The sequence below is a fragment of the Mustela nivalis genome (genome assembly GCF_964662115.1).
Source record: "Mustela nivalis genome assembly, chromosome: 18".
Lineage (NCBI taxonomy): Eukaryota > Metazoa > Chordata > Mammalia > Carnivora > Mustelidae > Mustela > Mustela nivalis.
Window position 1 is genome coordinate 17,960,328 of NC_139037.1, and position 15,823 is coordinate 17,976,150.

The 15,823-nt window shown below is 39.6% G+C and overlaps 1 protein-coding gene across 7 annotated transcripts in view; it reads right to left on the reverse strand.

The window, feature by feature from the left end:
• Positions 1-15,823, reverse strand: part of LRRC36 (leucine rich repeat containing 36) — a 57,563-nt gene that overhangs the window by 25,915 nt on the left and 15,825 nt on the right. For 6 of the 7 annotated variants that reach the window (XM_082711901.1, XM_082711900.1, XM_082711905.1 and 3 more), the window contains exons 3-6: positions 15,529-15,721; positions 14,433-14,529; positions 11,442-11,530; positions 1,043-1,170 (exon numbers count right to left, since the gene is read on the reverse strand). In XM_082711901.1, coding sequence (XP_082568027.1) covers positions 1,043-1,170; positions 11,442-11,530; positions 14,433-14,529; positions 15,529-15,721 — 507 coding nt within the window. Of the gene's footprint in view, positions 1-1,042; positions 1,171-11,441; positions 11,531-14,432; positions 14,807-15,528; positions 15,722-15,823 lie in introns of those variants that run through there. The other variant, XM_082711903.1, reaches the window with a different exon arrangement.

The following is a 15,823-nucleotide window of genomic DNA, read 5'->3' on the forward strand; positions in this document are numbered from 1 at the left end:
TGAATGACTTGATCCCAGGGCCCTAGGATCATGATATGAACCAAAGGCAGATGCTTAACTGACTGAGCCACCCAGGTGTCCCTAAAAATTTATTCTTTTTTAAAAAAAGATTTTATTTATTTATTTGACAGACAGAGATCACAAGCAGGCAGAGAGGCAGGCAGAGGGGGAGAAAGAGAGAGAGAGAGAGAGAGAGAGAGAGAAGGAAGCAGACTCCCCACTGAGCAGAGCCCGATATGAGGCCCGATCCCAGGACCTCAGCTGAGATCATGACCTGAGCCGAAGGCAGAGGCTTAACCCACTGAGCCACCCAGGTGCCCCTAAAAATTTATTCTTAATTCTTGCCTCATCTTGCACAATCTCTACCTCCCCACTGCCCACAACTTCTATGCCATCTTTACCCCTTAACTTTTCTTCTTTTATGTTCCAATGAAGAGGCAGCTTTGGGAAAGCCACGCTTGAGATGCTGAGATTGAGTAATTAAAAAATCAGAGGTAAGGGCACCTGGGTGGCTCAGTAGGCTGAGCCTCTGGCTCTTGGCTTCAGCTTAGGTCATGAACTCAGGGTCCTGTGTGGGCCTCCGAGCTCAGTGGGGAGTCTGTTTCTTCTCTCTCTCTCTCCCGCAGCTCATGCTCTCTTTCTCTCTCTCTCAAATAAATAAATAAATCTTTTTTAAAAAGTCAGAGGTGGAAAATGTAAGGAGTGAAGTAACAGGAGATGGAGACATTGGGTAGAGAGGAGAAATTTTAAAACCAGCCAAAACTTCTAAGTGTTGTATTCCTGTTTGAGAGCCAAAATACCTGGCATAAAAAGTACTAAAACTTGTATGTATAAATATACCACTTTTAATAATGGGATAGTAGGGGAGAGGGGAAAGGTAGGTTGAAATTAATGGAGAAGGTCCTCTGCATCCTGTTTGCCCTTCTTTCTTTGATAAATCAAACAAGTCCACCTAGACCTTCATAAATAATTGAAAGTACAATGAACTGTTAGTATTAATCACTGACTAGTCAACAGATCAACAGGAAAATGAATACATTACCTGTGTTCCCAGCGGGAAAGTGTCTAATTTCTGATCTGGTATACCACTGCCCGGGGCTGCAGAAGTACTCATTAGGGAATCCTTTATTTCCCGATTTGGGAAGGGAATAAAAAGTCCTTTGTTTGAGTCTGTGTTAAAAGAAAAGGAATACAATGAAGCACTGACCAGACTTCAAAGACAACATGTATTATGGAAAGATACTAGAAAGGAAGTCACAAATTGAGAGCTAATTCTGGTGCCACCAGTTAGAAACCATGTGAATTTGGGCGAATAACTTAACCTCTGTAATTTTCTCCATTGTAAAAGAGTGATGATCAAATCTAAACTATCTATCTCTTAGGGTTGAGGTAAGGTTGAAACAAGGTAATCGGGGGTTCCTGGCTGGCTCAGTCTATGGAGCATGCAACTCTTGATCTCCTGATTGTGAGTTCAAGCCCCACACTGGGTACAGAGATTATTTAAAAATAAAATCTTAAAAACAAACAGAATTATCTCCTAGTCCTGGCCACTGTAGAAACTGTTATCAGAAAGAGCCAGTTAAGATTTTTATTAGATTGGAACGCTTGTTGGGACGCCTGAGTGGCTCAGTTGGTTAAGCAGCTGCCTTCAGCTCAGGTCATGATCCCAGTGTCCTGGGATCGAGTCCCGCATCGGGCTCCTTGCTCCGTGGGGAGCCTGCTTCTCCCTCTGACTCTGCCTTCCACTCTGTCTGCCTGTGCTCGCTCTCCCTCTGAAAAATAAATAAATAAAAAATCTTTAAAAAAAAAAAAGATTTTTATTAGATTGGAACGCTTGTAGAGAAGTTTTTGCACATTTTTTTTAAAGATTTATTTATTTGAGAGAGAAAGTGTGTGCACATGAGAGCAGGGGGAGGGACAGAGAGAGACAGAGAGAGAATCTCAAGCCCACTCTGTGCTGAGCATGAAGCCCAACATGGGGCCCCACCCCCATGTTCTGAGCCAAATCCAAGAGTCAGTCTCTCAGCTGAGTTACCCAGGCGCCCCTGCACATCCTTGATCAGTACTTACAATTCTGGGATCTGGAGTCTTCTGGGGGAATTTGGATGAAAATAAGTTTCTTGTTTAGGGAGGTTTGTTTCCCTAGCAGGATTGTGTAAGAATTAAGATAGTTTTAAAAACTTGGGCCTTAGTCAAACAATGTGCTCTTCTGCTAGTTCTCATCTGTAGGCTCTGGCAACAGAAAGCTGTTGTAAGCCAGGGCAGCTGAGACTACACAGCGAATAAAGCCAGCTTTTTGAAAATCCAGCCCTTCAGTCCATTTGGGGCTCTAAAATGCTTCCTACTTGTGAGTTGCCTCCTGGGACTGAAATTTCCTATTACTCCAATATAAAAATGCACTTAGATGATTCTATTTGACAGAACTACTTTTAAGCTCTCAAAGTTTATGTTCTCTGGCTCCTATTGCACTAGTAACATAGTAAAAACAAAACAAACAAAGTAAATCAGAATTTACTGGTCTTATCCTGATTCTTTGTAAAAAAAAAAATGAGGATGGTAAGAACACTGCAATTTTGGGTTCAGGCCTCCTTTTACCTTCATCCTACAGAACAATACTTATACTTCCCAGGTGTCCAAGACCCTGCTCCATCCTGTTTTTTTTTCTACTGTATTTATATTCTTCTCCAGATTCACAGGTTCTTTTTCTTTCAAATTCCCCAATATCCAAATTTTTTGCTAAATGCTCCCATATCTTCTCTTTATTACCTAAATTTGGATGTTCCAAAATCTTTTTTTCTTTAAAGATTTATTTTATTTATTTATTTGAGAGAAAGAGTGACAGAGATAGCAACAGAGAGCAAAAGCCAGGAGGAGAGGGAGAAGAAGGCTTCCTGCTGAACAGGGATCCCAATGCAGGGCTTGATTCCAGGACCTGAGATCACAACTTGATCTGAAGGAAGACTCTTAACTGACTGAGCCACCCAGGCGCCCTGAATGACCCAAAATCTCCATCTCAACTCTCCTCTCTTTTCATCTCCAGACCTAAGCTTTTTTTTAACTGCCTCTAAGGAGTGCCCCTGTCCTAGATAAATAAAAAATATTTTCTAAACCAAACTCATTATCTTCATTTCCAGGCCTGCTGCTACTGATGTGCCCCACCCATTTCAAAATCACATCTCAGGGGGAACCTGGGTGGCTCAGTGGGTTAAGCCACTGCCTTCAGCTCAGGTCATAAGGTCATAATCTCAGGGTCCTGGAATTGAGCCTCGCATTGGGCTTTCTGTTGAGCAAGAAGCCTGCTTCCCCTCTCTCTCTGCCTGCCTCTCTGCCTACTTGTGATCTCTCTCTATGTTAAATAAATAAATAAAGTATTTAAAAAAAAACCCCACATCTCAGTAATGGCATTATTACTACTCAATCAATCCCTCAAGATAGAAATTAATTCTTTGATTCTCATTCACCTCAAATTTCAATCAGTTACCAATGGCTATAGAATAACTTTTGTGTGGGTGCCTGGGTGGCTCAGTGGGTTAAGCCGCTGCCTTCAGCTCGGGTCATGATCCCAGAGTCCTGGGATCGAGTCCCGCATCAGGCTCTCTGCTCAGCAGGGAGCCTGCTTCCCTCTCTCTCTCTCTCTGCCTGCCTCTCTGTCTACTTGTGATCTCTGTCTGTCAAATAAACAAACAAACAAAAAGAATAACTTTTGCGGGGGAATAAGGAATCTTTAACTTACCTTATAATTATAATTATAATAAGTATATAATATTTAATTAATTATAATTATATAGTAATTATAGTAATTACCTTACAATTAACCTTTCACAGTGTACAACTTAGTGATTTTCAGTATATTCACAAAATTATCGACCATCACCATGATCTAATTTCATTATCCAAAAGAAACTCAATTAGCTGTCACTTTCTTTCTTTTTTTTTTTAAGATTTTATTTATTTATTTGACAGAGAGAGATCACAAGTAGGCAGAGAGGCAGGCAGAGAGAGAGAGGAGGAAGCAGGCTCCCTGCTGAGCAGAGAGTCCGATGCGGGACTTGATCCCGGGACGTGAGATCGTGACCTGAGCCGAAGGCAGTGGCTTAACCCACTGAGCCACTCAGGTGCCCCAGCTGTCACTTTCAATTCTCTTTCCTGCCAGCACCTGACAACCATCAATATACTTTCTGTCTCTATGGAATTTCCTATTTTGGACATGGCATATAAATGGAATAATATGATATTTGACTCTTTGTGTCTGGCTCCCATCACTAAGCATGATGTTTTCAAGATATACATTATAGATGTATTCTTTTTTATGGATACACCATATTTTCTTTATCTATTCATCAGCTGATAGACTTTTGGGCTATTATAGATAATGCTGCTTTCATTCCTGTACAGTGGTGATTGTGATGAATTTTTCTTTGCTATTCTATTATTATTTTTTTGTCAGAGAGAGAGCACACAGGCAGGCAGAGTAGCAGGTGAAGGCAGAGGGAGAAGCAGGCTCCCCGCTGAACAGGGAGCCCAACGTGGGACTCCATCCCAGGACACCGGGATCAAGACCCGAGCCGAAGGCAGCTGCCCAACTGAATGAGCCACTCAGGCGTCCCACTATTTTATTTTTTTAAAGATTTTAGTTTAAGTAATCTCTACACCCAACATGGGGCTTAACTCAAAACCTTCAGACAAAGAATCGCATGTTCTACCAACTGAGCCAGCCAGGTGCCTACCCCTCTTTGCTGTTTTAAAATAAGATACCTAATTAGACAAATATATTTAAGGTGCAATTCTACCAAAAGGTAAAAGGAATTGGCTAAAAGAGTGAACAGACTCCTTTCAACTCACAGAGTATATATGTGTTATTTTCATGTAAATTATCTTTAGTAAGGCATTCATTGTTCTCCAATAATCTGACCTTCTATCCAAGTCACATGGTCACTCAACAGTCTATGACCTGCTATACTCATTACCACTTTCACATAGCTATTCACACCAATCTCACCAAGCTCTCAGGCTATCCCAGGGCTCCACAGCCTTTAATGACTAAGGACTTTTTTCCACACTGTCCACAAAACATTTTCACGCATGCTCTTAACACGGTCTGAGTTTCTATAGCATATGCCCATCTATATCAGTGTTTTTCAAACTCAATATTCTCACAAACTCTGAGAATATGAATCCAGTTCGAAAAACTTCAATTTAAGAAGCTCAGTATATAAAAAGATATTTTTAAAAAGCAGATTGTATTGGGTGACAGTTTGGCAGTTTCTTACAAAATCAAACACTTGGTATTTGCCCAAAGGAATTGAAACCTTATGTCCACATAAACACTGCACATGGATGTTTATAACAGTTTTTTTCAAAATTGCCAAAACTTAGAAGCAACCAAGATGTCCTTCAGTAGGTGAATGGATAAAGAAAGTTTGGTACACCCAGACAACAGAAAACTATTCCGTACTAGAAAGAAAGGAGCTAGCAAACCATGAAAGGACATAAAGGAACCTTACATGAATATTAATAAGTAAAGAATCCAGTCTAAAAAGGCTACATACTTAATGATTCCAACTATATACTATTCTGGAAAAGGCAAAACCATGGAGATGGGAAGAGAGCAGAGTAAGCAGCACGCTGCACCTGTCCTCCACCTAGGCAATAGTTGCACTGGCAGAATCTGTCTGATGTAACTGTTTTGGAATTCTGGAGTCTATTGAAGGCCTGCAATTCCAGGGGAAGACCTGGAAGTTAATTGAAATTAACCTCAGTCAATTTCATCTCTTGGCAATATCAGTAACAGCTACCCATGTCCCACCCTTCATGCAAAAGAATGAAGGTATAGTACACCTTACCTGGTCATCTCTTCCTCCCCTCTAGCTTGGCAACCACTGATCTTTTTACTGTCTCCATAGTTTTGGGTTCCCCCCTCAATTACTTTTATTGTAGCTAAATATAACATAAATATAATACAAAATTTGCCATCTTAAATTTTTAAGTATACCATCAGTCATTTTAAGTGTACAGTTCAGTGGTATTAAATGCATTCATAAGGCGCCTGGGTTAGGTTACGTGTCTGCCTTCGGCTCAGGTCATGATCCTGGGGTGGAGCCCTACATCAGACTCCTGCTCAGGGAGAAGCCTGCTTCTCCCTCTCCCTCTGCCCGCTGCTCTGCCTGCTTGTGCTCACTCTCTCTCTGTCAAATAACTAAATAAAACTTTTTTAAAAATGCATTCATGGGGCGCCTGGGTGGCTCAATGGGTTAAAGCCTCTGCCTTCGGCTCAGGTCGTGATCCCAGGGTCATGGGATTGAGCCCCACATCGGGCTCTCTGCTCCGCGGGGAGCCTGCTTCCTCCACTCTCTCTCTCTCTGCCTGCCTCTCTGCCTACTTGTGATCTCTCTCTCCGTCAAATAAATAAAATCTTTTTAAAAAAATTTAAAAAATGCATTCATAATGTTGTGCAACTATCACCGCCATCATCTCCAGAACTCTTCATCTTATAGAACTGAAACTATATCTATTAAATTATAATTCTCTACATCCCCCTCCCTGTAGCCTTTGGCAAACACCATTCTATTTCCTGCCTCTGTGATTTTGACTGCTTTAAGTATCTCATTAAGTGGGATCATATAGTGTCTGTCTTTTTGAGACTGGCTAATTTTGCTTAGCAAATGCCCTTAAGTTCATCCATGTTGTAGCACATGTTAGAATTTCCTTCTGTTTTAAGGGTAAATAATATTTCGCTGTTTGTGTATACCACATTTTGCTTATTCATTCATCTGTTGGTGGACACTTGGATTCCTTCCATGTTTTAGCCCTTGTAAATAACGCTGCTATGAACATGCATAAACACCTCTTCAAGACCCTGCTTTCTCTTCTTTGGCAATATGCCCCAAAGTGGAATCACTGCATCATATGGTAATTTTATTTTTATTTTTTCAGGAACTGCTATACTGTTGTCCATAGCATCTGTACCATTTTATATTCCCACCAGACAGTTGGACCAGCAGTTCCAAATTCTCCACATCCTTGCCAACATGGGTTATTTTCCAGTTTTTTTATAGTAGCCATGCCAGTGAGTATCATTCTAAATGATTTGTGGGAAAGCACTGTTTGGAACAACTGAGCCAGTGGGAACTGTTCTCCAGAAAGCTTTCTTCTAGCCTGTGGCACAACCATTAACATGGGATAACCACTTTAGTCATATTGGATTATGAACAGTGCTTACAAGCAACACTCCCCAGGGGTCTAGCACAAATACAATTTTCAGTGGAAAGCAAAGCTCTTTCACGTTTCAAAGTAGCAACATAAATTTTATATTAAAAAAAAAATCCAGGCAACAGCTGGAACTTCCAAGAACATTTAGAAATGGATCCTGTATCTGGTAAAGTAGTTTGTTTTCAGTAGAGACTATGTATCTTTTCTTTTTTTTAAAGATTTTATTTATTTGTGAAAGAGAGAGAGAGAGAGACAGACAGAGAGTACAAGCAGGCAAAGTGGCAATTAGAGACAGAGAGAAACAGGCTCCCCGCTGAGCAAGGAGCCCGAAGAGGGACTCCATCCCAGGACCCTGGGATCATGATCTGAGCTGAAGGCAATGGCTTAACTGACTGAGCCACCCAGGCATTCTGAGACTATGCACCTTTTTATTTTATTTTATTTTTTAAGATTTTATTTACTAATTTGAGAGAAAGAGAGATCACAAGTAGGCAGAGAGGTGGGCAGAGAGAGGGGGGAAGCAGGCTCCCCGCTGAGCAGAGAGTCCGATGTGGGGCTCAATTCCAGGACCCTGAGACCATGACCTGAGCCGAAGGCAGAGGCTTAACCCACTGAGCCACCCAGGTACCCCTACACTATGCACCTTAAAAAAAAAAGAAAAGATTTATTTGAGAGTCAGAGTGTAGAAGGCGGGAAAGGGGGCGGACAGGGCCAGAGGGAGAGAATCTTAACCGAGCCAGACACCCCCCAAGATTACGATCTGAGCCAAAACCAAGAGTCCCACACACTTAACCAACTGAAGCACTCCAATGCCCTGAAACTATGCACTTTAAAACATTTTAACGTGTGGGGGTGAACATTTATGTGTGCTAATGATGTAATATGACATAAATAACATAATAGTATGACATAAATGAACTCAGCTCATACCAAAAAAAAGCAGTCAAATTATAGTTCAAAGTATCTTTATCATTCTGGAAATGGATATATAAATGTTTTTACCTAGAAAAAATACAAGAAGGCTGTCTATCAAATTATTAATTGCGATTCTCTCTAGGGGACAGGCTTATGAGTGATTAAAATGCTATTCTTCATGCTTTTTAGTATTTTCCAAAATTGTTATAATAGGATTTCATCAAGGGTGTCTTGGTGGCTCAGTAGATTAAGCACCAACTCCTGGTTTCTGCTCAGGTCATGATCTCAGGGTCATGAGATCAAGTCCTGTGACATGCTCCATGCTCAGCAAGGAGTCTGCTTGAGATTCTCTTTCTTTCTCCATCCCCATCTGTCCCGCCCCTGACATGCACATGAACTCTCTCTCCAAAGTATATTCATAAATAAAATCTTAAAAAAAATAGAATTTCATCGCAGCAACATCTTCCTAGGAACAACGCCAAAGGCAAGGGAAGCAAGGGCAAAAATGAACTATTGGGATTTCATCAAAATCAAAAGCTTTTGCACAGCAAAGGAAACAGTTAACAAAATCAAAAGGCAACTGACAGGGCACCTGGGTGGCTCAGTGGGTTAAGCCACTGCCTTCGGCTCAGGTCATGATCTCAGGGTCCTGGGATCGAGTCCCGCATCGGGCTCTCTGCTCGGCAGGAAGCCTGCTTCCCTCTCTCTCTCTCTCTCTGCCTACTTGTAATCTCTCTCTGTCAAATAAATAAATAAAATCTTTAAAAAAAAAAAAAGACAACTGACAGAATGGGAGAAGACATTTGCAAACGACATATCAGATAAAGGACTAGTGTCCAGAATCTATAAAGAACTTAGCAAACTCAACACCCAAAGAACAAATAATCCAATCAAGAAATGGGCAGAGGACATGAACAGACATTTCTGCAAAGAAGACATCCAGATGGCCAACAGACACATGAAAAAGTGCTCCATATCACTCGGCATCAGGGAAATACAAATCAAAAGCACAATGAGATATCACCTCACACCAGTCAGAATGGCTAAAATCAACAAGTCAGGAAATGACAGATGCTGGCGAGGATGTGGAGAAAGGGGAACCCTCCTACACTGTTGGTGGGAATGCAAGCTGGTGCAGCCACTCTGGAAAACAGCATGGAGGTTCCTCAAAATGTTGAAAATAGAACTGCCCTATGACCCAGCAATTGCACTATTGGGTATTTACCCTAAAGATACAAACGTAGTGATCCAAAGGGGCACGTGCACCCGAATGTTTATAGCAGCAATGTCCACAATAGCCAAACTATGCTAAGAACCTAGATGTCCATCAACAAATGAATGGATCAAGAAGATGTGGTATATATACACAATGGAATACTATGCAGCCATCAAAAGAAATGAAATCTTGCCATTTGCGACAACATGGATGGAACTAGAGCGTATCATGCTTAGTGAAATAAGTCAAGCAGAGAAAGACAACTATCATATGATCTCCCTGATATGAGGAAGTGGTGATGCAACATGGGGGCTTAAGTGGGTAGGAGAAGAATAAATGAAACAAGATGGGATTGGGAGGGAGACAAACCATAAGTGACTCAATCTCAAAACAAACTGAGGGTTGCTGGGGGGAGGGGGTTGGGGAGAAGGGGGTGGGATTATGGACATTGGGGAGGGTATGTGCTTTGGTGAGTGCTGTGAAGTGTGTAAACCTGGTGATTCACAGACCTGTACCCCTGGGGATAAAAATATATGTTTATAAAAAATAAAAAAAAATTTTTAAAAATAAAAAAATAGAATTTCATCAAATTTTATTTAATTTTTAAAAAGATTTATTTATTTATTTTAGAGAGAAAGAGCACTTGAGCAGGGAGGGGAGGGGCAGTGGGAAATTGAAAGAATCCTAAGCAGACTTCCCACCGTGTTTTTATTTATTTTTAATTAATTAAAATCAACCACTTTACAGAGTGCTTGATGGGGGGAGAGGCAGTAGGGGAGAGAGAATCTTCTATTTTTTAAAAGATTTTACTTATTTGAGAGTGAGAGAGACTGAGAGAGTTAGAGAGAAAGACAGAGCGCACAAGCAGGGGGAGTGGCAGGCAGAGGGAGAGGGAGAAGTAGACTCCCTCTGGAGCAGGGAGCCCAATGCAGGATTCAATCCCAGGACCCTGGGATCATGACCTGAGCTGAAGGCAGACATTCAACCGACTGAGTCCCCCAGGCACTCAGGGAGAGAATCTTAAGCAGACTCCCTACTGAGCACAGAGCCTGACAGAGGGGCCCAATCTTATAATCCCGAGACTACAACCCAAACTGAAATTAAGAATCAGACACTTAACTGACTGAGCCACTTGGGTACCCCAAAATGTCATCAAATTTTAAATATAAAAAATGTTATTTAAAATGAAATAAAGCAATCCATGCTCCATGACATATGGGCACTGAGATTTCCAAGAAAGAAAAATAAAAATCATACTTCACTATGGCTTATGTTACCATAAAAATCACATGAAAATGACTTGTAGTATGTGTCCACACAGATAAATAAGTAGTAAGGAAAACAAAATACTTTATGTTATAAATGGGAAATTCTTAATGTCTGAACTACATAGTCCATCTATTAAAGTTATTCCTGGAATTTTAGGGATTAATTTTTAGAGATTGTAAATAATTTGGTGTATCCTTCAAACAGACAGAGGGCTCTGCAAAATAAAGTTTCCTCAAGTAAAAAGTCATCTGATGAGGGCCAGATTAATCCATAAGAGTCCACGGTTTGCTATTCCTCTCAAGGAAAGCTTTCTCCTTGACTGTGCCACAATCATTAAATGTGGCATAACCATTTTAATCCTATTAGGTTACCAACAGTACTTACAGGCAACACTCACCAGGAATATAGCACAAACACAAGAGATTATGCAGCTGCAAAGGTTCAAGGTAGAGAAACCCAGAAGGGCCAGGGTCTGAGCTGCATTGATACAGATGAGTCATGAGTCTCTGGCTAATAGATCAATCACCTTAGCAATGCTCAGGGACCATGGGGACTGGTAATGCAATTTTCAGAATGTACTAATGATGTAAATTGATGTAAATGAAATTGAATTCTGAGTACAGCTTGTACTTGATGGGTTCTGGTTTAGGCCTGCTCAATAAATAGGGCCTTTTCTGGCATTGAGAGAAGGGAGGAAAAACACAGTAAATCTAGTGCTTACTTCAAATCTGTTATTTCTCAACTATTTTGTCTTCATCCTATTCTAGATGAGCCACAAAAGCTGAAATAACTAATGTTCTAAGCATTTTGTGATCAAAGAAAGGAAATTTACCAGTTTCAATTCTGTTATCAACATCGGCATTGACTTTTGATGCAGAGCTCTCATCGGTCACACAGTTTTTCATTGTCTTCTCCCTAGAGCTGCCACACAGAATAATTTATTTAAAATTAAAAATTTTTGAAAAAGCTCAAAAGGAGCTTTCTGAGATCACCAGTAAATGCTATTTAGAAAACGTTAATTCATGGTAATAAGATTTTTTAAATGTTCTATAAAATATTATTTTCACAAATAGTTCAGTTAAACCCATTTTTTAAAACCATAATATTGTTACTGGGAATAGTGAGAGAGAAGGCACTATATAGTTCAGCCTCTAAAGTATGAAAATCAGGCTCAATAGGTTTAGCATTTGACTCTTGATTTCAGCTCAGGTCGTGATTTCAGGGTGGTGGTACTGAGCCCTGTGTAAGGCTTTGGGCTTAGCAGGGAGTCTGCTTGAGATTCTCTCTCTCCCTCTGCCCCTCCCCCTGCTCACGCAGGTATGTGCTCTCTCTCACTCTCTAAATAAAATCTTTAAAAAAAATAATAAAGTATGAAAGGCAGAAAATTCAGGACTTAGACACTCTGTTTTCTTGATACAAACTTAGGTCTAAGTGTTTAAGGGAATAAGATATTTTCTTTTGAATTAAAAAATTCATAGGACACAGAAAGGAAAGTTCTGCTGCCAAGAATTGTACTGGGAGCAACTACAGCCATTAGTTAAAAGAAAAAAAAAAAGACAATAGAGGCAAAAGTTTGCTTTTGATTGATATAATATAGTAAGACATAACTACAGACTGGAAGTACAGACAGCCTAGACTATGAGCCAGGCACTTTATACCCACCATTTAATCTAATCATAAAAGCTCCCCTATTATTCATTACCACTGTATAGGTTGGCGGAACTGGGATTCAGAAAGCCTTAAAAAAGTCTTTACCCAGGGTTAAAGATCTTAAAAGATATTAAAGCTAGGACCCGGCACTTGAGTAACATTTTACCTCTGCTTTTGCAATCATCACATCATATGGTAACTATGATAAACAGAAATATGATAGTGCTAATTATCTGCCTTATTAGGAAGTGTATTCAGTTACACATTAATTCATCTCTATATTTCTGTAATAAACAAGGTATCCCGAATGAATTAAAATAAGAATTACTTTATAAATATATATATACAAATAATTTTTAAGGAACATTCCATTTCTTTTTATAGCAGGGTTAATTTTACTCTATGTAAAAACCTCAGACTTGGGTTAAAAAATAGAGAAATAAAAATATACATATAGAGAACTAAAAATGTTCTCTGAGCATTACATTATAAGACATCTAAAGGATCAGGGCAGAGATAGACAAAGAGAAAGATCCCAGGCCAAGAGAACAGTTATTGACTTCATTCATTCATCATTCAATAAATTATTTTTTTTTGTATCTTATATGTGTCAGTCAGTGTTCTAAGCACTAGGGATACTGCAACAAATAAGACAAGCAAGGTCCTAATTCTCATGGAGGGGAACAGCAATAAAGAAAAAACTCATTCTGGGGGTGCCTGGGTGGCTCAGTGGGTTAAAGCCTCTGCCTTCGGCTCGGGTCATGATCCCAGAGTCCTGAGATCGAGCCCCACATCGGGCTCTCTGCTCGGCAGGGAGCCTGCTTCCTCCTCTCTCTCTGCCTGCCTCTCTGCCTACTTGTGGCCTCTGTCTGTCAAACAAATAAATTAAAAAAAAAAAGAAAAAAAAAAAAAGAAAAAACTCATTCTGGAGAGGAATATTTAATGTTGTGGAGATATGTCATATCTTAACAAGCTACAAATGTTATGCATAGGAAGCAAATTACTATAAAATAATATATAAGTATTATTTTATTATTAATGTATATTTAGAGATCAATTATATAACATAGATTATAATATATAAACACACATACATATACCTAAGACAAAGAGGATGTTTACTATAATATAATTAATGTTTACTTCTCATTGGTGAAAATATGAATTGCTTATTTATTTCTTGTGGTTTTTCTGTACTTTCCAAATTCTCAATAATAAGTAATGCTTTACTTATACCACCAGAAAGCAATACTAACAGACACATGTATATTTGTCTTTTGGTAGGTACACAGATGTCTAGAAGGATGTCTACTGAACATTACTAGTAGTTAACTCTTGGTAACAGAGTATGGGGTGATTTTCACTGCATTTTTCTGTATTACGTAAAACTTAGTGGAGTTGCTTTTCAAAAATAATAAAGCTACTTTTTAAGAATAAAGAGCATGAGTTTTGGAGTAGAATACATGGTATCTTATTTTGATCAGATTTTAGTAACAAGAAGTAGAAAAATCTACCATTCAGATACTTTAGATCTTCAAGGTCTGTTTACTTTTGATTTGGTAGAAAAATGTTTCCCTTATCTTTTAAGAAATTAATCTCCCTGGTAATGAAAACCTTCTAATTCAATAGGAAAAGACTGCATACTGATTTATAACTTCAGGAAAGAGTTGGTAAGCATTTATGGGGAGGATATCTCATGGTATCCCTACCTGTAAGCTTTGAACAGCAGCTTTAGAGAATTATCAATAATTATATCCAGGGACACCTGGGTGGCTCAGTTTGTTATGCATCTGCCTTTGGCTCAGGTCGTGATCTGAACCCCACATCTCATGGAGCTTCCTGCTCAGCAGGGAATATTCTTCTCCTTCTTCCTCTGCGCCTACTCCCAGCTTATTCTCTCTCTCTCTCAACTAAATAATATCCTAAAAAAATAATAATTATACCCAAAGCAGACCCAGTAGTTCAAGAAAGCAGAAATGTTCCCTGTGAGGGCCAGATTCTCATCCTGAATAAATTTCAGTATGTTGAATAGATACGTTTTTTTTTTTTTCCTGATCTGAGAATTCTTACAACTTGTGGAGATTTCCACTGAAAATGAAGGCATTAAGTAGGAATTCACTGCTATCTGTGTCTGAACCAAACTAAAACATTTTTTTTAAAGTAATTGTCTTACCTTTTTTCCACCTCTAAAAGAAAATTTTCGCTGTTGCCCAACTGACTAAAATGCAGCTTGGCAGCTTTTCTCTCACTTTCCCGCACAGCTCGGTCATCTGGAGGCAAAAACCGTGGTCTGAGCATGTTTCTTTTTTGGAGTAAACAGTAGTGGGTCAGAAAACCATATTCACAGAGTAAAAACTAAAGATCAGTCTCATATTCTTTTGTTAGAGACAGGTCACAAAATAATGCTATTATGTTGTCACTGGAGCAAGTAGTAACTCAGGGAGACTACAGGGATACCATAGCAACAACTGCCACATAGGTATAGCTACCACTGCAGGAAAGTAGAGTTTAGGCAGCAAGCAATCCAAATGGCCTAGTAGTCTGCTGAAAGTTACACTGTTTCTGATGGGGCACCTGGGTGGCTCAGTGGGTTAGGCTTCTGCCTTCAGCTTGGTTTGGCTACTGGGATATAGCCCTCTATCAAGCTCTCTGCTCAGTGGGGAGCCTGCTTCCCACCCCCACTCTGCCTGCCTGTCTGCCTACTTGTGATCTCTGTCTGTCAAATAAATAAAATCTTTAAAAAAGAAAAAAAAGTTACACTGTTTCTGAAAGAAATTAGTTTCCCCAGTAAGCAAGAGAAATCTTTCTTTCTCCAAGAATAAATTCAATTTATATCAATAAGAAATATATACTCAACAATAAAATTATAAAGAAATACAGACTAGCTCATTTGAAGGGATATTTATTGTTCCTTGTCAACGAAGACCCAAAGAGGAGTTGTATTCATTTTCTATTGCTAATATAGTTGCAAATTTGGGGCACCTGGAAAAATAAATCTCAACCTGGAAACTCTTTGTTGGGGAGGAAGTGGTGGTGAAACCATCAACTGAAGAAAACTAAAGCTGGAAGTAACTGATAAAATCATAGATTGTCATTCAATAAAAAAAAGGACTCGTCATACATCCTGCCAACACAAAAGAATTACATAAATATTGACTAATAGACAAATATATCCTGCCAGTGCACACTGTGGGCCAACACCCAAAAGGATAGGAGGCAGCTGGTTTAATGTAAATTCTGGGGCAAGGAACAGGGGAGGAGGGTCTCACCCAGTTTCTCCAGAGTTTGTAGCGTGTACACAGCAAAGAGCCTATAATCTGTATCTTTCCTGACAACAGGATTGAGTCTCAAATCTAGTTCTCTGAGGAAGGGTAAAGGCTGTAGGCGGGACACCTCCACTAATGAAGGAATGTTGTTATAATATAAATTCAGGTCTTGGAGTGAACATAAATACTGGATGCCCTGCAAGGAAAAGACCACATTATGAAACTGCACATAGGTAAGGATTAGGAATCTCACAGATAAAGGTGGAAATATAACTATTACTTCCATCCTTAAACATGT